Genomic DNA, 21999 nt, shown 5'->3' with positions numbered 1-21999 from the left:
ACTGGAGTGGGTTGCCATTTCCTTCTCCAATGCATGAAAGTGAAAAGTGAAAGGGAAGTCGATCAGTCATATCCGACTCTTAGCGACCCCATGGACTGCAGCCCACCAGGCTCCTCCATCCATGGGATTTTCCAGGCAAGAGTACTGGAGTGGGGTGCCATTGCCTTCTCTGACCAAAAACTGTAACCATAACTTAAAAAAAGAATTGACCTACAAAATGGTAATATACAAATGATTTCTGTGTTAGAGTAGTAGTGATTATGGACAGTTTTTATTTTGTTTAAAAAATGATGTCATAATGTCTTTTCAGTGAAAAAACTAAGGAATTGAAGATTATGGATTATTTGATAGCTTCTTGAAGGCACAGGTGTCCTTACTTATTATCTCCATAGGGCCCATCCTCCGAACACAAATTATAAACAGCTCCTGCTTCATGCTACCCAGCTTTGCACTCATTAATTCCTCTCTTTGGACTGCTTTTCTGGGAAGATCATTGTCTGTACAGGTAACCTATTTCAGAATCACCTGTGGGATCCTCGTTAAAAATGTGCTTACCTTGATCCCATCTCACACCTACAGAATCAGCATTTCTGGAAGTGAGGCCTGGGCAACTACACTGTTAGCCAGCACCTTCAGGTGGTCCCTCCACAAAATTTCGGGACTGTTGATATAGCGGTTAAGAATTTAGATTGTTGTCAGAAAGACTTGTGTTTAAATTTGTACTTTAGCTATCTTATGAGCTGTGTTACCTTGGCCCAGTTACTTGCCTTTTCTAAGCCCATTGTCTTTATTTGTAAAGTGGAGAAAATACTGGATTCTCGCTAAAGCCGTTGTGAAAAATCACAAGAGTCAGTTGTACCTGGAGATGTATATAGTACTCAGAGCATCATTTGACACAAAGTAAGCTTTCAGTAAATGGTAGCTACTATTTCCACCACTCCATTGTCATGTCGGAGAAGGCAGTGGCACCCCACTCCAGTACTCTTGCCTGGAAAATCCCATGGATGGAGGAGCCTGGTGGGCTGCAGTCCATGGGGTCGCTAAGAGTCGGACATGACTGAGCGACTTCCCTTTCACTTTTCACTTTCATGCATTGGAGAAGGGAATGGCAACCCACTCCAGAGTTCTTGCCTGGAGAATCCCAGGGATGGGCGAGCCTGGTGGGCTGCCGTCTATGGGGTCGCACAGAGTCAGACACGACTAAAGTGACTTAGCAGCAGCAGCATTCTCATGTACCTAGAAAACTTCTCATTCAATCATGTCCTGCTCTTTGCCACCCCATTGACTGTAACTCACCAGGCTCCTCTGTCCATGGAATTCTCCAGGCAAGAATACTGGAGTGAGTAGCCATTCCTTTCCCCAGGGGATCTTCCCAACCCAGGGATCAAACCTGCATCTCCTACATTGCAGACAGATTCTTTACCATCTGAGCCACTGGGGAAGCCCAGAAAATATAGGAAGCCTATATTTTCTTAAACAATCCAGCTCTGTGAATTTTTTTCTCTTGTCTTCTGAGAATATGTTGATGGCTCCTCTCTGTGTACCCACTCTATACATAGTGGATTTCTCTACCACTGTTCTATCATGCTACAGTTCTACAGTACTGTACTGTGCTATGCTAAGTCACTTCAGGCATGTCTGACTCTTTGCAACCCTATGAACTATAGCCCCCCAGGTTCCTCTGTCCATGGGATTCTCCAGGCAAGAATACTAGAGTGGGCTGCCATGCCCTCCTCCAGGGAATCTTCCCTAACCCAGGGATTGAATCTGCATCTCTTATGTTGCCTGCATTTGCAGACAGGTTCTTTACCACTCACGCCACCTGAGAAGCCCATTCAATACTACCATTACCCAATTAAAGTAACATGCCTCCCCTCCCCACTGTTATACTTGAGCTTCCCTGCAGCAGGGAACATGGCTTGCTAATCCATATATCTTTATTATATTATTAATCTAATATCCTTAGCATTAGACAGCATTATATACTAATATAATGTTGCATACATAGTGGGCATTCAATAAATATTTCTTGACCTTTCAGCAAACATTGACTGTATAAAACATTGTAATATCTGTATGCGTTTACAGAAATACATATGAATAAGGCAAAAGCCTTGCCCTCAAAGAGCATGTATTCCAGTGGGAAAGACAAAGGCATAAGTAACTTTTAAACAAGACATTATAGTAAAGGTTAAGAGTGGTGTGAAGATGTAAAGATAAAGATTAATAAATGAAAGAAGTCATTTTAACATTGTTAAATCTCAGGGCCAATAAAAAAAGGGCCTCTAGGGTCTACTTCATATTATTCTTAGGGGCAAATACAGTATATGGAGAGAATAGTGGAAAATGGAGCCAGGAAGATTTGGGACCAAATTTAGAGGCTTTGATTGATGAGCTTAAGAGGTTAGCCTTTATTTTGTGTTTTGTGGGAAACCATTAAGGATTTTTAAACAGAGAGATAACATAAGATTAATGATTTTAGAGATTAATGGTTTTAAAAATAAACTGTGGTGGAAAAGTTCAGAAGCATTGGAAGCAGGGAAGCCAATCATTATGCTGTTGTAACAGTCCAGGTAAATAATGATGAGATCTTGCAATAAGACCATCAAAAAAAGAGACAGGTGGTGAAGGAGCCGAGGTAGGCAATTGACCACCTCTGGTGAGTGCCTGGATGTAGGATGAGGGCACTGATGCTAAGATTTCATGAAGGAGCAACCCCAGGAGGATGGTGATGCCGTTAACTGAAATATGAATCAGGAAAGCCAGAAAGATGAGCTCTCTGTGTAGTGTGCCCATGGGACAGCCAAGTCAAGAGAAAATGTGTAGCCAGATAAATACTTGAGTTTGGTACTCAGAAGAGAGGTCAAGGTTACCTAGTGCTCTCATCAACTTGATTTAGTTCAAACTGGGAATGTATGATATTGTAGTGGTAGAGTCTGCATATTGGGAAAAGGCCCACACAGCTAAGTGACCTAAAGCAGAAGAATTTGAAAGGGATATAGCAAAGGACAAAGAACCCACAGATCAGAGTTGAAGATTCAGGAAGGTGTGAGCAATATAAGGAGAAGGCAGGAGTTGAATCTCTGGTAAACCTCAAAAAAACACAAAAAAATACAGTCTTGGTAGCAGCGGAAGTGGATATCAAATGCAGTGAGTTAGGGAAGTGTGGAACAGGGAGGCTGAGGAGACAGTGAGCACAGTGCATTTTTAAGAGCTTTGGTGAAGAAAAGACCACATTGATTCCTAGACAGTATTTAACCTTCAGCTCCTGTTTGTGTCATTCTTGTCTCCTTTTATCCCCTCATCACCATTTGGTGAGCCACCATGCAGTAGATTGGACCGTCTGTCTCTGTGGCTGCATGTTGGCTGGCTTCCAGCCCTTAACTTCTCTGTTCTAAATAAAATCCACCCTACTTTTGCCACCTTTCAAAGGATCTGGGTAGCCACTGAACAAACACGTAATCTTCAAAGTGCACTCATCAACTTTCAAACGGCAGGCCTTCGTCGTTCCAAACAGGAAGAACCTGAGAACAGGGAGGAACAATTACTTTTGCGTATCGTCATCAACTTTTATGGCAGGCTGCCTCTCCATTCCTACATGGAACTTGTCCTATTAGATCATACCTGAATCAGTGGAGTAGCCCTGCTGTTCCTCAGTGTTATCCTTGAGTGGACAAATGACAGCTTTTTGCCTAGAAGCAGGGTGGACAGTTGGTAAAATTATGGCTCAGTGTCCATAGGACATTCTTTTTCCACTGTTGTTATGAGATCATTTTATAACAAATGCTGCTATGTGAGACCACATGAGAAATTGATGAAATTACTTTGAGGAAGGCAATGAAAATCTTTTGTAAGCAAAAGTATACATTTCTGACTTATTTTTGCAGCAGTTCCAACTCTGTGGTAGTAGGTATCTTCTTTTTTTAAAGGAGTCCTGGTCTTTGTTCTCACAGAGAGAGCACACAAAGCTCAGTGAAGGTGCTCACTTCCCTATTGCAGCAGTGGAGCAGCTTCTTTTCTTCCAGCTATGCCAAGAATCTTGTTAAAAGCTTGTAATAAAGTAGAGGTGAACTGTGAGACCAACATCTTTTATTGCATTTTGACTCTGGAGTCTCCATTGATCTCATTTGGGTGGTTGCTGAGAAAGCAAGACAGTAAATGAAAAAGCATTAATAGGAATAACTGGGATTGGTAGGAATTTACAACTAGATCAGACTATAGGATCAGGCAGTTAATTGCTGGCTTAGTGACAAGGAACCAACTATATTGAGGAAACCATTTTCATTTTCATAATGCAACGCAAATGTGCCCAACGTTGGACCTTCCCAGAAAGCGACTGATCAGCAGCCAGCTCTACAGACTCATAGCCACCCTAGGTCAGTGTCCACTATATTTCACTGCTGAATGCATACAGAAGTGCCTTAAAGTCTCTACTGGAAATTGGTTTCAAAAGGACGGATTTGGGGTACTCATGTAAACCAAGAATCAAAATGAACTGTCTAGTGGGAAAAGAGCCACAGCTTTAATTAATAAAGTGAGAGGACACAGCTGAGAATTATAAATTGGGATTCAAACTAATAGAATTCCTAATCTGGGCCCTCAGCAGGTTGTTCAACTGGTTTGTGCCTCCGTTTCTCCAGTGTGATCATCCTGGGTGTCACCTGTTCAGCCTAAATTACTGGCTCAGGAACACACATGAATTTCTTTTGCTCCATATGCTGAGTGGGAGCATAAAAAGAATTCAGTGCGTACAAATCACAAATAAAATAGTGAAATCTTATACAGTTGCCTTCTTGAATTTCTTTTCTAGACTCCAAAATGTTGCGGGGTGGGGGGGCAGGCATGCAAACATTTTTACAGCAAGTCAAGCTGTAAAATACCTGGCCTCCTGACAGGTCTTATGGCAGATTTCTACAGCACGGAGTTCTGATTCCTGGGGGCCCAGACAGTACTTATATAGTAAACACTTAATCCATTTTGAATATGATTGTAACAGCACTGAGCATGTATGGTCTTACCTCTGTAGCAGCAAGTAAGGCCGTACTCCTGGGCAGATCAAAGAACTGAGATCTATCAGTGATCAGCCTGTATTCTCAGAGTGAGGTCATACCAAATACTGAATATCAATTTAGAATTCGCTGCTTTTCATTCTTCGCCCTTTCCCATATGCTGCTGTGCTCTGGGGTGATGTGACAGAGTAGCACAGATGGTACAATGCATGTGCAGTCGTCAGCGTGTATCATTTCTGTCCCTCTGCCATTCATTCCCCGCAACATCGTCTCACTTAAGGTTCACTGAGGTCCTGTAAAGTGCACAGAGCAAGCTGGAAATGGGAATCCCTGCTGATAAAGTGGAAGTCAGCTGAAGGCACACTAGGCCAATTGGGCCCATAATAGAAAAATAAAAGCTAATGTAGAATATTTTTGAAGAGTCCTGTGTTTTATACCTATTGCTTCCTTTGGAGAAAAGGAAAAATTGAATGGAATGACAAAGAACAGTGTTGTTTTGTGTGGGTTTGTACAGCACAAAACCCCTGAGCCTCCAGGGCAGCCTGGACTCAGCAGACAGCCCCCATTGTTCAGATATGACTCATTTGTGTAGTCAGGTCATGAGCATTTATTACCCAGATTTGTCTGCCCTTGCCCCCTCCCCATCAGCTTGCCAGCTTCCATCTGTTTCATAAGAGCTAATCGTATATTCTAGCTGTTCTGAGTAAATAAGCCTTATGGCTAAACCAGGTCAGATGTCACCGTTCTTAGTATTTGTGTAGCCACACTGAGTGTGCACTCGGTGCCTGGCTCTGTGCTGGGCCCTAAAGATACACATATCTGCTCTTAAGACAGACAAAAAATGTGACCACTGTAATAATAGAAACATGTACATGAGACGTAGCTAAACACAGAAAGGAGATTTAGGGCATTTAGCACTTTCTGTTTTTGACACACATGACACACGTGAGGACTTTAAAGGAAAAAATAAGTGGGAATCCCTCAGGCAGATGATGGGAGAAGAGGCGCCTCAGTCAGAGAGATCCCCTGGATGGTAGGATTAGGGTGCTGGCTGCAGGGAGTTCAGTGTGGCAAAAGTAGGAGATAGGGGAGAAATCAGCCTAGTAAGGGAAGCCAGGCCAGGACTTTATCCTCTGGAGATAATGGGAAACCCCTAGGAAGTTTATTCGATTTTTTTTGAAAGATGGCTCTTGTGGCTACATAAAAGGTATATTTGAGGGAAATCACATGAGAGCTGGGGAGACCAGTTGGAAATCTTTGGTAGCGGACCAGCAAGTGATAATGGTAGCCATAGAGATGGAGAAAAGAGAATTTGAAAGCGTATGGGAACAAAATCAGTCGAAGCTGGTGATTAACAAGATGCAGGGAATGAGGTTGGAGGAGAAACCCAGAGTGAACTTGATAATTCATCTAGACGCTGGGGCAGATAACGGGGCCATTCACCAAAAGCGGGCATACTAGAACAGGAAATTTGGTGGGGAAAAGTTCGGGTTTGGTTATGTTGACTTTAAGGCATCTATCTATAGGTTGGGACATATATGGAGAGAAATCAAGTAGGCCCTTGTATAGATAAGTCTGAAGCTCATAGATAAGTTTGGATCGCAAATGTAGATGTGGAAGTCAGCAGTATATCACGATGGTTGAAGCCATGAGCTTCCTGAAGGGAGAGCGTCAATGAGAAAAGAGAGCAGACCCCTCAAACACCAGTATTTCAGGGAGCCTTTGGGAGGAAGGGTTGAGTAAGTAAGAACTGATAATGCCACTCCCCAGTCAACAACTGTGAACAGCCATCCAGTTTTGCCAGATGTCCACCTTCCCCCCTCCCCATCTTCCTACTTCATTGCCTTAAACTGAATCGGTACTGAAAGGGTGGAAAGTGTACTCCTTCATTACAGGTCCCGGGCATCGTGGGCATTCTGACAGTGTTCGACACGTTACCTTGTCTTCTCTGTCCCAGCTGCTTTTAGTGAGGCTTTGCATCAAAGGCCCCCACAGTCTACTTTTTTAAAGTTAGCTATCTAGCTAGATTAAGATTATTATAACAAACATAAATGCTCTATAATGGCAAGTTTGCCTCAACGGTATGCAGAGAAGTTGCCAGGAGCAACACAGAAAATGAGGTCCTGCGTTGAAATGAACGTTTGGAATTAAACTTCCCAGGTTGTGTGTGGGGAATCCATTGTCAGCCCTGTTTCCCCACTAAGATCAGGCTTGTGTGAGGGTTATGGACTTTGACTCGGGTCTTAGAAGGTCTCAGAAGAGATTAACTTGGCTCTGATTCTGGAAGCATTTTTTTCCCCCATTTTCCAACAGGCGATTTGTCTGTGGTTAAGAAGTTCCCACTGTATCTGGGGGCTCTGGCCTGGTGCTTCAGGATGTCGTGTTCTCCAGACAGGAAGTCCCTGAGGAGCCGTCATGTACTTTTTTGAATGCTCAATTGATGGGAGTCAGTCTTTCTCCTCTCCTTCTCTGTTCTCACTCGTCTTGATTAACTCAGACAAGCACGTAGTTTCCCCCAGCCTCTTTTTTTGTGACAGTGTATTGTCCACGTTGGTGGGTGTGGAACCATCAGCTGACTGGCTCTCCTTTTTGATGTTCTTCTGGCTTTCTTTGGGAGAAGTAGCTTGTGAGAGGGCAAGCAGGCAAAGGTCAGTGTGCCCAGGATTGGCGTCCCCTCCTGCTTGTGCTCCCCACGCGAAGCCTTCCCTCTACATGAATTAGGCATTGCCACTTCCGTGGAACGGAGAACGTGTCCATAAAGAGACCGATAGCGTGTTTGGAGACTCAGCCTTCTCCAGCCTGGTTTTTTTTCTCTTGCTGCAGTTTCCATGCAGGTGACTTGTGGATCTTGATGTCGCAGCTCCCTCTAGTGTCACTGTGGCTCAGGCTCTCCTAGGGCTTTTCTTCCCATTCAGAAAATGTACGCAATACAGTCTGCCAAAATCGCCAGCATTTTAAATAGGTTTTCCCATACATAGTAAAAACAAATATGAGATGATTTCTCTCCCATTACAAAATGGAATCTTACATGAAGATATGGGACCATTCCAGCTCCAGTTTTGTTCCTATTTCAGAATTTTGTGGAGCCAAGGAGTCCTGTGGAAATCATTCTTCTAGGGGAGTGGAGGCTTCGGTTTCAGTTGAAGCCAGCTTGGGTTTCAGTTGAAGCCAGCTACCCTCTGTAAGGAAGGAATGTGAATTCCTTTCAAGAAAGGTAAATGAAAATGGGAGGCCAAGAAGTTACTCTGATCTCTGCAGCAGAGAAAATACTGAGTAAGAGAAGAAGGAAAAAACAAGCAGCAGGAAGACCCCTCTCCATTTGTTCTGGAAAGACTGGTTTGTTTTCTGAAATGACTTTTGAACTAGAAATTCATCTTCTGAAGCCAAGTCGTTTTGAGGTTTTTTTTAAACCAAAGGAGTCAAGTTATTAATATTTGAAAAATGGCTACTTTGTGGTGAATAGAATAATGTAACACTCCTACCTAAATTAACATCATTGCACCCTCCATAATAAGGATTTATGAGATACTCATCATATGAAAAACCCTGTTATGGACCTCTCCATAGGTCTGTGTTTTGGTTGTAACTGTTTTCTTAGTTATGAGCTAATTAAAAGCACTAGTATTTTGTTTTCTTCTTTCATACTCCAGCCTTCTCCCTTTTTCCTTTGCCCTTACAACTAGAGTGACCAGTTATTCTTCAGCCTGTCTCCATATTATAAGATGAAGAGATAGGAAGTGCCAGCTCCTCAGCGTGGCTCTCTAAACAGACTATTTTCCTTCAGAGCATCCAAAGAGACTGAACAATTTATCATTTCTTCTTCATAAATCACTTTGAACCTTTATCTCAAGTTGATCTGTGAAGCCAAACATAAATTCTTGTTGTAGTATCCATGTTCTTATCTACTCACAAAACTCTGAGATAGCTTCTAAAATTGTGTGTGGGGGTGTGTGTGTGGAGTATGTATAGATACAGTTAGAATAGAAGTAACAATTAGAATATCTTCTCTGTTTTTAATGGCAAGCCACGAGGTGGCAAGTTTTTTTTCTGTGCAACTTGGCACAGTGAAAAGTACAGTTTGGCTTAACAGTTCTCTTCCTTAGTCTTAGACTGGCCCATCTTAAATCAGAATATAGTGCTGATCTAGACTTGTTGGTCCGGGCTGACCTGGCATGGAGGTGGGAAACCTTAATAGTCCCTGTTTAGCCACCCTCTGCCAAACCTGTCATCAGAGAGCCTCACTGCTGGGGCATGTAGCTCTCAGACCCCAAAGAAAGATGACATTTTCTGTCTTGCTCTCTGAAAAAATGGGCTGCTGCTGCTGCTAAGTCACTTCAGTGGTGTCCAACTCTGTATGATCCCATAGACGGCAGCCCACCAGGCTCCCCCGTCCCTGGGATTCTCCAGGCAAGAACACTGGAGTAGGTTGCCATTTCCTTCTCCAATGCGTGAAAGTGAAAGTGAAGTCGCTCAGTCATGTCCTACTCTTCGAGACTCCATGGACTGCAGCCTACCAGGCTCCTCTGGTGTGTGGGATTTCCCAGGCAAAAGTAATGGAGTAGGGTGCCATTGCCTTCTCCAGAAAAAATGTGAGGATTCTATAATGCATCACTTTTTAACATTTACAAGTTGTCATTGTTTTAGTCATTATGAATGTTACATTTGTACAGTTTAGTAGTTTACAGGGGTTTCCCTGATGACTCAGACAGTAAAGAATCCGCCTGCAATGAGGGAGACCTGGGTTTGATCCCTGGGTTGGGAAGATCCCCTGGAGGAGGGCATGGCAACCCACTCCAGTATTCTTGCCTGGAGAACCCCATGGACAGAGGAGCCTGGCGGACTACAGTCCATGGGGTCGCAAAGAGTCAGACACAACTGAGCGACTAAGCACAGGACAGCACAGCAGCAGTAGTTTACAATTATGCTGTGCCTACTTGATCTCATTTGATTCTCACACCTGCCCTATGAAGCAGGTTTCGGTATTCTTTATATTGTCTCTTTTACTTAGAAAGACTGGGACCCAAAGAAATTAAGAGAAATGACCAAGGTTACACAGCTGGTAGCGGGGCTAAATGCTAGGCCTTTCAAGTCCTTGGCAAGTTTCCCTTCTATAGGGTGACAGAGTTTAACTACAGTGTCATTCAGCCAAACTCAGTGGTATTTGACTGGCTTTTCAAAGGCTGAGGAGTTGGGACCTTTGAACTTCCATTCTAGTGGGCAATGTGATATTGAGCAAATTATTAAAACTGGAATGTGTCGTGTCCTAGATCTAACTCCCACACAACTACATGATGGCTAGTGTAAGGCTTTAAATGCCTAGTGACATATAAATATGAAATATTGCCAACGGCACAGTATAGAGAGAATTCATGTTGCGATTGATGAGCATCAGGATTATACATTATACTGCATGTGCTGAGACTTGGAAAGCTTTCCAAAGATAATGCTTTCTGAAAGATGTATGTTTGAACTTGAACTCAGCCTGGGGATATCTCTATTTCAAGACCAGAAGTTTGCATAAAGAAGAAATGCCAAAAACTGATGAAGTTCGTGGTAGAAGACAAAGAAACTTTTTTTCACATCTCTCTCTCATGTGTGCGTGTATGTGTGCTTGTGTGTGTGTGTGTGTGTGTGTGTGTGTGATTGACCACTGTAATAAATATGTATAAATACAATAAAAGAGAGAGGGATGTTCCTCTCCTTCAGACTCCTTTACCAGGACTCCTTTTTTCAAAGCATCTATTTTGATGGAAATCAGAGCCTGCTGCTTCCCAGAACTGAGCATCCATCAGCATCCTCCTAACAAAATGTACATTTTTCTTTGTAAATAGAGAAGGCCAGAAAAGCTTTTCCAAATTTGCTTTTCTGTGTCACCACAATAAACGAGCAAACTGTAGACACTGCAGAGCACCTGTTGCTGGGAGGCTTTGGTGTCTGTGAGGTGCAGCAGCGTGCTCCCGCCAAGGAGGAAAAGTGGCGAGTTTGTTCTTGGTTCCCAGGGTCGTGGAGGAGCTGTCCGGACCAGGCTGTTACAATCTATGAATAGTGTCGGAGACTCAGCCTTCCGTTGTCAGCTTCTAATATCGTATCATGAGGATAATCCTTTTAGGGGTGATTTTTATTTATTTATTACTTTTCTAACCCTTTAAGACTGGAAATACAATAGTTGTTTTAGGATGTAGAACTCTTGGCTAATGTTTTTGTTCAAAAAACTCTTCCTTGATCCATAACCACTTAATAAGATTCTTTTGAGAGGCCTTATTGCTTGAATATTAAGAGAAAATGTACACATGTCATTTTGAAGCATGGTTGTCTCGGTTTATGCTCAGCGGCGTCCTTGCTGGGTCGTATGGTAGTTCTGTTTTTAGTTTTTAAAGGACCTCCCTACTGTTCTCCACGGTGACTGTGTCAGTTTACATTCCCACCAACAGTGCAAGAGGGTTCTCTTTTCTTCACATCCTCTCTAGCATTTATTGTTTGTGTATCTTTTATCTACCCCAGCATTCAGTGTAGATAGCGTTGCAGCACTGTTTACAATAGCCAGGGCGTGGGAACAACCTAAGTGTCCAGTGACAGATGAGTGGATAAAGAAGATGTGGTGCATATCTACAATGGAATATTACTCAGCCATAAAAAGGAACAGAGTTGGGTCATTTGTAGAGATGTGGATGGACCTAGAGTCTGCCATACAGAGTGAAGAAATCAGAAAGAAAAAAAGCAAATATTATATATTAACACATATATGTGGAATCTAGAAAAATGATATTGTTGTTTAGTCACTAAGTCACGTCCAGCTCTTTTGTGACCCCATTTGCTGTAGCCCACCAGGCTCCTCTATCCATGGGATTTCCCAGACAAGAATATTGGAGCAGATTGTCATTTCTTTCTCCAGGGGATCTTCCTGACCCAGGGATGAAACCCAGGTCTCCTGAATTGCCGGTGGATTCTTTACCACTGAGCCACCTGAGAAACAATAGAAAAATGATATAGATGAAACTATTTTCAGGGCAGGAATAGATACAGATATAGAAAACAGACATGTGGACACAGGGGGGAAAGGGACAGGTGGGACAAATTGGGAGTTAAGATTGACATATAATATACATTCAGTCATGTTTGACTCTTTGTAACCCCATGGGCTATAACCTGCCAGGGTCCTCTGTCCATGGAATTTTCCAGACAAGAATCCTGAGTGGGTAGCCATTCCCTTCTTCAGGGGATATTCCCAACCCAGGGATCAAACCTAGGTCTCCTGCATTGCAGGCAGTTTCTTTACTATCTGAGCCATGCTGCTGCTGCTGCTGCTGCTAAGTCGCTTCAGTCGTGTCTGACTCTGTGTGACCCCATAGACCACAGCCCATTAGGCTCCTCTGTCCCTGGGATTCTCCAGGCAAGAATACTGGAGTGGGTTGCCATTTCCTTCTCTAATGCGTGAAAGTGAAGTCACTTAGTCGTGCCCGACTCTTAGTGACCCCGTGGATGGAGGAGCCTGATAGGCTGCAGTCCATGGGATTTTCCAGACAAGAGTACTGGAGTGGGGTGCCATTGCCTTCTCCGTCTGAGCCATGAGGGAAGTCCAATAATATACACTACTGTGTGTAAAATTAATAGCTAGTGGGAAGCTGCTACAAAGCACGGGGAGCTCAGCTCAGTGCTCTATGATGATCTAGAAGGGTGGGATAGAGGGACTGGGGGGAGGGAGGTCCAACAGGGAGGGGACATATGTATATTTACAGCTGATTCACTTCATTGTACAGCAAAAATTAATACACCATTGTAAAGCATTAATTTTTTTTTTAATGAAATGAACCACCAGTGACTCAAATGGAGGAAAATAGGCAAAGGATATGAAGAAATAGGGATCTTCCCTCATAGCTCAGTTGGTAAAGAATCTGCCTGCAATGCAGGAGACCTGGGTTCAATCCCAGGGTTGGGAAGAACCTCTGGAGAAGGGAAAGGCTACCCAATCCAGTGTGCTGGCCTGGAAAATTCCATGGACTGTATAGTCCATGGGGTCGCAAAGAGTCAGACACGACTGAGCAACTTTCACTTCACTTCACTTCATGAAGAAACAGTTAATGGTAATGAAAGGGGGGAAATTGCAGTGGACCCTTAAAGATGTGACGAGGTGCTCAATAACTCATTAAAAATAGTATCTCCAAAGATACTTTTCTTCACTTATCAGATCAGCAGAGGTAAAGCTTGTAAACATGATACGCTGGCAAGAACAGGAAGAGAACAAGCATCCCCCCCTCCGCCCACCCCCACCCCCCTGCACCACTGCTGATGTGTAAACTGACTCAACTTGATAGAGGCAATTTGGTAACATTTATCAAACATCTAAATACAGATGAGGTATTTATACAATACCTAAATACAAAGGGGTTTGACTCAGCACTTCCCCTTCTGGAAACTTATCCTACAGGTATCCTCATACACAAGCAATATGGGGATGTAAAAGGCTTTTCACTGCAACATTGTCTGTGGCTGGAAAGGACCTGAATGTCTGCCAGTAGAGAGGGGTAACTGAACTCTTCTTGTATGTCCATTGGAATACACTGGAATGTATGTAGCTATAAAAAATAAAAAAAAATTAAAAAACTATTAATAGTATGCTGTCTATGGAACAGTTTTAAGACATGTTGTTAAGTCATAAAACCTGGGTACAGATTATTGTTCAAAAAAAAGAGAGAGAGAAAATATAAAACCTAGACTTCTGCCACTGAAATGCTGGTTTTGCTCCAACTAGATGAGACCAACGATTCTCTCAAACTTTCTTCTTTACCCTGCCCATGACCCATGAGTGCCTGAGTTGTGACCACCACAATGACACTCACTGAAAAGTTAGGAAGACTCATAGTTTACCTGGTCAATTCTATGTCAGTCTCCTGACCAGTGATATAAGGTATTCTGGCCTATGTTATAAGCTATTTATTGAGCTGCTGTGTAAGTCTGGGCTATAAAACTCCACAGAAAGAAAGCATAAATGGAAAATGACTTTTTGTTTTTCACTTTTCTAGATGAGGGGCAAGATAGAGTGGAAGGAGGAATCTGGTGTCGGGCAGACTTAGGTTTGCAAACTAGTGGCCCTGTGTTTGTGTTTTTTGGTTTTGTTTTTTAAATTCTTAAGTCCTCAGCCTACTTTGGGCTTCCCAGATGGCTCAGCAGTAAAGAATCTGCCTGCAATGCAGGAGACTCAGGTTTGATCCCTGTGTTGGGAAGATCCCCTGGAGAAGGAAATGGCAACCCACTCCAGTATTCTTGCCTGGATAATTCCATAGACAGAGGAGCCTGGCAGGCTACAGTCCATGGAGTCATAAAGAGTTGGATATGACTGGGCAACTGACCATGCACACACACACAGCCTACTTTAAAGAGTCAGTGTAAGGACTAGAGGGCTTCCCTGTTGGCTCAGCGCTAAAGAGTCCACCTGCAATGCAGTAGCTGCAGGAGAGGCAAGTTTGATCCTTGGGTGGGGAAGATTCCCTGGAGGAGGGCATGGCAACCCACTCCAGTATTCTTTCCTGGAGAATCCCATGAACAGAGGAGCCTGGTGGGCTACAGTCCATAGGGTCGCAAAGATTCGGACACAACTGAAGCGACTTAGCACACACGCACACATAAGGACTAGAGATAATACACATGATGGGTTAAGCATGAAGACACTGTTTCTTGTCACTCAACACAGGGTCACCAAAACCCTTTCTGCCTCACTGCAGCACTGTTGCTCTCGCTACCCCAGACATCTTCTAGTTAACCCCTCTTCACAAATCATGAGCCTTGTTAAATGATAGTGTGCATTTTAAATTGTGTTCTTTGCTTTCTTCCTTCAGATCTGTAAGAGCAAAGCTAAAGAATCGCAGCAATATTATCACAGCTTGGCTATCCGGCAGAGTCTGGCTGTCCACTTTAACATCCAGCAGGACTGTGGTCACTTCCTTGCTGAAGTTCCTAAGCGCCTGCTTCCCTGGGAGGATCCCGACGCTGCCAAAGAGGAAGAGGATGGCATGGAAGCAACGGAAGAGGTGAAAGGAGAAGCTGATGGGAAGGGCCCAGACCTGGGCTCCGAAGCAGAGTCGTCCCACAAAGAAAGCCAGGCAGCCGTCAGCAGGAAGCAGAGAAGCCACGTTGTGGTCATCACCAGAGAGGTTCCCTGTCTCACAGTGGCCGACTTCGTGCGAGACTCCCTGGCACAGCATGGGAAAAGCCCGGATGCATACGAGAGGCAAGTGTGTCTGCTGCTTCTGCAGCTGTGCTCGGGCCTGGAGCACCTCAAACCCTACCACGTCACCCACTGCGATCTGCGTCTGGAGAACCTGCTGCTCGTCCACTACCAGCCGGGGGGGCCCACCCAAGGCCTGGGGCCTGCAGAACCCAGCCCCACCCCGTCCTGTCCCACGAGGCTCATCGTCAGCAACTTCTCCCAGGCCAAGCAGAAGAGCCATTTGGTAGATCCTGAGATCCTCCGGGATCAGTCCCGACTCGCCCCAGAGATCATCACAGCCACACAATATAAAAAGTGCGATGAGTTCCAGACAGGCATCCTCATCTACGAGATGCTGCACCTGCCCAACCCTTTTGATGAGAACCCAGAGCTGAAGGAGAAGGAGTACACTCGGGCTGACCTGCCCCGCATCCCGCTCCGCTCCCCCTATTCCCGGGGCCTGCAGCAGCTGGCCAGCTGCCTCCTAAATCCCAACCCTTCTGAGCGGATCCTCATTTCAGATGCCAAAGGCATCCTCCAGTGTCTGCTCTGGGGCCCCCGGGAAGATCTCTTCCAGACTTTCACCGCCTCCCCCAGCCCCGCTCACAGGAACACCCTGCTCCAGAACTGGCTGGACATCAAGCGCACACTGCTCATGATCAAGTTTGCCGAGAAGTCCCTGGACCGGGAGGGTGGCGTCACCCTGGAGGACTGGCTTTGTGCTCAGTATCTGGCTTTTGCCACTCCAGACTCTCTCAGCTGTGTGGTGAGAATCCTGCAGCCCCGTTAACAGGTCCCAGTCACTGGTCTTACTTCATGTGTCACCTTCTTCAAGTTGCCCACACACTTCCCCTTCCTGGTACTCATATAGAATTCAAGGAAAGAGGAGAGACAAGCCTTCCATCCCCATCCAAGTCCAGTGAGTCGCTGAGTCCATCTTAACATTAGGGAAAGTCAGCCGCTCAAATGTGCAGCTGCCATTCATGGGAACACCTTCCGCCCCAACTGTCCCCAAGTGCAGGAAATATGAAGATGCATCCTTGAAGGGACAGCTCCTCTGGTTTGAACTCCATGAGCTGGGTCCAGTTCCTCCAGAACTCTGAGTATCACCTGTCTTTTTAACACCGTGTGTTTATTCTCACTAGCAATAGACAGATTTAACCAGTACTTACCATCATCTACTAAACTTTCACAACAGACTCTTCTCCTTTAAAGGATCAATAATGGGCTCTCTTACCAGGCAGAACTGCCATCCTTAGCATCAGCCCAGTTTTGGTTCCGGGAATTACATCCTTTGTTCTCGCAGATGGTAGAAGGACAAGGGGAGAGAATCCATCCTTAGGGTCATGCACCCATTTGGTTTCCATTATCAGTAAGTGTGCACACTGTATGGAGGACAGCCCTAAGTCTCCCCTTGTGCTGCCACTGCCTGAATCTCCTTCACCTCGGTTCTGTCCCCACTTGCCAGTGAAGTTTGGGTTTATCAGCCCATGACAGAGCTGACCCAAGGTGGTGTCACCAGGGCCCCAGCAGGGCAGAGTGCAGTTCAGACCTTACAAATAACTGGCAGGACCCAAGGAGATGGTGTTCCTGCACGTGCAGTTCTCTAGGGGCCATCAGGGGAACAGAGTTTAAAGGACCGTTCTTTGATTACTGTCAGACCTGTCAGCGTCGGCAACCAGGGCTACCAGTACCCAGATCACAGTTTTCCCCTGAGCCGTAATTGGCCAGCCTCCTTCTACCAGCAGCCAGTGTTAACTAGTCTACCAAATGCTGTAGACAACAGCTCTGCATGGAAATGGCTGTCCGTTGAGCCGTAACATCTCCCTCAAGGGCACGGTGTGGCTGGCTATTAGGATGGCCAGAAGGCAGAGGAAGGGGAGAAGGCCACTGATGAGAGCGCTGACCTCCACCTCGCAATGCCCACATTGTCTAGAGAGACTGCCTCCCAGCTGCACAGGCACATTGCTCCCGGTGACTCAGAAACAGCACTGAGGGCAGTTCATCAGGAGTCTGGATTGCCAAGGTGGGTGCCGAGAGCACCCTGCCTGGGGTCTGTGCACCCCTCCTACGGATACATGTGCAATTTTTGTATGTATTTTTTTTAGCTGTATATACAGTGTTTATGTTGCAACTTCACCTGAAGCAATATCCACAGAAACCCTCCCCTTCTTCCCTTGGCACATATTTGCGCTGAGATGAGTGTCCCTTCCACCCCCACCCAGTGTGTGTGTGTGTGTGTGTGTGTGTGTGTGTGTGTGTGTGTTATTCAAAACTGTGAGTATCTGTTCTGTTTACTTCAACTTTGGAATCCCAAGAGTCACTCAGACAGAGTGAGTGTGTGTACACGTGTATACCCGTGTGTGTGCACATGCCCGCTGGAAGCAGAGGCCAGGCCTCTGGGGGAGCAACCTGTGGCAGGGTTGATAGACACATCCTCTGCCTGGTGGGCAAGACGGCCCTGGGCCCCGCATCAGCCGGTGCAGAGCTTGTTAAAGCCAAGCCTGATTGTGCAGTATTATTTAGATAGCACGTTAGTGGCCTTTTGGTAATTTCTAAACTTTTAACATTATTAACCACCTTTCATGTGATTCACCTATATCAAAGAGGATCAAGAAAGGAGAAGAATGTATTTTATTGTGCTCTTCTTTGCTTCATTTTCTTCTTTTTTAAGTGAATGGGAGCCGTGAGGCCCATCTGGAGGATTCCCCTGTCCTCCCGGCCAGCAGTTCAGGATTTCCAGGGAAGAGAGCTGGTCGGCCCACACAGAGTCTTGTCTCCTCTGTGTAGGAGAGTCTTGTCTCCTCCTCCTCCTCCTCCAGAGTGCAAGGCTCTGCCCCTAGGAACGGCCGCAGGATGGGCGCGCCGCTGCAGGCCAGCACTCTGCGCTCTCTCGGTGTCCTGCAACCTGGCCCCACTTTGCCTAGCAGGCTTTAGTAGGTTGCCCTTAGCTAACCCACGTGCACATAACCCCCTGCCCAGTTATACACTGAGGTGGCAGTGCACAGACCACTACCCTGTCAGCCAGCACACCCCCCTAGCAGCCTGCTCTCCACGGTTTGCACATTGAGACGCTTTCTCAATGTCACTCTCATGCTGCCTTGCCCGTGTGAATTTGAATGTTGACTATTTAGTGCAGTTTCATATTTAATGAAGAATGTTTCCTGGTCCCTTTATTGCTTTTCTAGGTATCCTTCAACACCACCACCCTCCTTTTTCCCTCCTGTTTCTGTTTTGACTTGGATCCAGTCTTCTTCATTTTAACTCGATAGTATTATAAGCACGGACACCCTCCACTACCATTATCTTATAGCACTGGCAAACCGAGCACCTTTTCACATTAGCTGTGTTTAGTACTGTTTTCATAGTCGGAAGTGTTAAGGGCAAAAGATGAATGCCAGCTAGTCAGGAAGGGACTCGGGCTGCTCTGAGATGGGTGGCTAGATTAATAGTTCTCTGAGTGAGGGCCAAAGGACGTAAGGTGGGGAAGGACGAAAGTGTTACAGGTGAGAATGGAATAGGCAAGATAACCCTATTTCTAGGCAAGAGGTATTGTCAGATGGTCCTCCAAATATTTTTCCAAAATGATGAAATTCAGTCTCATATTAACACAAATATTTTGCATTTCCATTTTAATTGTAGCAGAAACTTTGAATTCATTCATCAACTGCAAAGAAATCCTGCCCTCAGACACGGACATACATATTTATACATATTATATATATATATATATATATATATATGAGTTTTGAATTGTGACTAGTATAGCACTTTAAATTTTCTCAAGTAACATCAAGTTATTGTCTTCAATACAGATTGGATTTTTTCTCTTCTTTTGAAGTCTGTACTATAGATTCTTCCATGTATATTGAGAATTTGAACAATTAAGCCGCTATTGGAACTTTTCCTTAAGCCACACGAGCAAGAATAATCTCTTGTACACTTTTAGGTAAACAGGACAATGGCTGGAGTAGCCAAGACCAAGACTGAATGTACAGCAGAGTGCCTTGTTAGCGTGCTAACCTCGTCTGGGAGGAAAGGAATTAGATGTTCCACAGGAAGGCAGGGGGCTGTGAAAGGGCTCCCTTGCTCGCCTGAGGAGAGCCCTTGGTGCACTAGCATGATGCCAAGGAGCTGATTCATCAAGAATAACAGCAAGATGGTGGAAAGAGCAGTTGCAACCCATGGCATCAACAACAAAAGAATGGTGAAGGACGCCCACCGACCCACAGGCTAAGTCAGAACTGGAAGCCAGGAATATGGCAGTGGGTTTTAAGTTTTGCCCTCAGAAGATAAACCAGCTGAGATAGACAGGGGAGCACAGCACTCACATTCCCTAATCGACTGATGTTGAGGGCCCAGAAGTGAAATCTGTTGGTTAGAATTTTAAGGGTCTGAGTAGCCTTTCACTGTCACTGGGGGCCAGTTGTGCTCCCAAACTCAGTCCAAGTTTGTGAACTTTGAAAACTCTAAACCAAGAGATCTGAGCCTCTGGAAATATTAATGATAATCCTGGGAATTAGACTACTTAAAATTGTATTTTAGTCTCTAGCATTATAAAATATCCATGAAAGATCTTTGGGGCCTACTAAACAGTAGGGCATAGAAGGATTGCAGTCCACTTCCCACATTCGAATTAAGAATACTTTGGTGCTAGGAAATTACCTGACTTAGTTTTGCTGATAGGAGTTTTCCCTAGATGTTACCAGCAGTGATCTGAAAGAAAATATGGGTTAGTTCCAGAAATTGGGATGGGCAGGGAGTAACTTGACTTCCTGGGCTAACTCTGACAGGGTTTTTTTATTCCCCTTACTAGCTGACAAGAAGTAAAAATTCTGGTTCAGCCTAATGAGTGAACAGGATGGCTGCCCGTGAAAGCAGGTGGCTAGTTTTACCTCATTGAAGCCCATATTCTCAAAGGCCCAAAGTGCTGTGCCAAGAAAATCCAAGTGCCACTGTCGCTGCAGTGCGTGCTGCAGCCTGTGCTGAGGGCAGCACCAAACGGGGTTCCACGGACCAAACCGACGCCATTAGGGAGGCCACGAGTGGTGCTGTGCAGGATGCTAGACAGAGATTATACCAAAGAAACCAAGCCTCTTTGTCCTGATGTTTTTTAGGTGATGAGGCTGAGTTATGACAGACGCCATGGGAAGAGAATTCACATGCATTCCCACATCCAGGTATTCCACTGATCAAGTAAACCATCCTCAAAAAAGCACCTATTTTTTTAAAAACAAGTCCATTTTGTGTATTGGGGTGGGGGGTGGGGAAGATGATGCTAAGGAAAACCTTGGGCAGATTATAAATTCCCCAGCATTTCAGGAGAAAGAACTATCCCCTCTCCCATTGACATGATTGTGACAATCACCCAAACTTCAGCTTGGGAACATCATATCCCTGTAATACTGAAAGCTGAGGTGTTTTTTTTTTTTTTTAAGAGATGTGGTAGTTTCAATAGGTTTGTTTAAAAAAAAAACTCTTGGGAAATTTCTTTTTAAAAATCTAGTATTTTTTGTAAACCGAGGTGTTCACCACTCATCATCACCACCATTTAATATAAGTGCCCAGAAAGTACAAGGTGCTATACAGCTGTTAAACACCCCCTCTCCGCAGCTGTTTGAAATTAGAGTAGGTTCTTGCGTCAGCCACTGCAGAAGCTTTTCCCCTTTTACCCCGGGCGGGCTGCAGGGGCTTGCATCCGGGACCTCCCGTCAGGTGTTTCCCACGCCGCCGCGTTTATTCCAGCTTCTCACTTTTCCCCATCCATTTGCCTCCACTTTTATTTTTTAAATCAAGAAAGTTTCAGGGACTCAGAAGAGGTCGGACATTTTTTAACCTAGCAGAAGTACAGAGTCATATATTTTGCTACAAATATTATATTATGGAAAATCCACTTTGCCCGTGTAGTGTGTGGAAAGTGTGTGTGTCCGCGCTCCCGATAACTTGAATGTTGAACCAGCCCTATGGCTTCAGGGTAGCATTTTTGAAAGATAAACCACACTGCTTCAGGAAACTTGCTCCAAATAACTACTTGGTTATCCCTTCCCTTAGCAGTTTTAAAAGGTGTTACATGCGAACACACCGGGACAGGATTTTTCTGTTGATACGCCGGGCATTTTGGTATGAGATGAGGGCAGAAGCAAGGTCTTGTCCTTCTCAGTGATTTGAATCATGGCAGTCCTCGTTCCGCTCTCTCTTTCATTCCCCACTGGCTCTGCCCATGCTCGCTTTTTGAAAATCTTGTTTCTTTTGTTCTTTCCTGGAGCCTCACCTCTCTACTTAACATATTTTAGAGTTGTAGAAACCTATCAACGAAAGGTCCCCTCTGTCACCAGGTGGCGCCGCCCTTTGGTTTGCTGTGGTACTTTGCTGTGTTCTCTGTGGCATCATGTTACTGTGTAAATAAATTCATTTTCATATCCAGTAAAAGCAGACAAGCTCTTGTCTTTTCAGCTTCTCTCCACACTGACGTGCGACGGACATGGTTACATCTTAACTCGCAGGAGGTATGCCTTCTCAGATGCTCCTCCCTGCTGACCTGGACTTGTTTTCAGTTCATTCCCTCCCTGAACTGAGAAAACCAGGCATAGAAGGGCAAGTGAAGGCCTTCAGCTTTCCCCCAGAGCTCAGAGGGCTGCAGGTTTGCTGTGTGAGATCGCCCCCTAGTGACCAGTCACCATATAGAGGTCCTGTTAGTCGCCCAGTGGTGTCCGACTCTGGGACCCCATGAACTGCAGCAGCCAGGCCTCTCTCTGTCCCTCACCATTTCCCGAAGTTTGCCCAAGT

The 21999-nt window shown here is 45.0% G+C and overlaps 1 protein-coding gene across 9 annotated transcripts in view; it reads left to right on the top strand.

Moving 5' to 3' along the window:
* The window catches only part of PEAK1 (pseudopodium enriched atypical kinase 1), a 313556-nt gene extending 291911 nt beyond the window's left edge, over positions 1-21645 (top strand). For all 9 annotated transcript variants that reach the window (XM_027521585.1, XM_027521588.1, XM_027521589.1 and 6 more), the window contains one exon: positions 14843-21645. In XM_027521585.1, the coding sequence (XP_027377386.1) occupies positions 14843-16003 (1161 nt within the window). In that variant the 3' untranslated portion in view covers positions 16004-21645. The remainder of the gene's footprint in view (positions 1-14842) is intronic.
* The last annotated feature ends 354 nt before the right edge of the window (positions 21646-21999 follow it).

Source organism: Bos indicus x Bos taurus, chromosome 21 (assembly GCF_003369695.1).
Source record: "Bos indicus x Bos taurus breed Angus x Brahman F1 hybrid chromosome 21, Bos_hybrid_MaternalHap_v2.0, whole genome shotgun sequence".
Taxonomy (NCBI): Eukaryota; Metazoa; Chordata; class Mammalia; order Artiodactyla; family Bovidae; genus Bos; species Bos indicus x Bos taurus.
The sequence above is the reverse complement of the archived record's forward strand: the minus strand, read 5'-3'. Positions and strand labels throughout refer to the sequence as shown.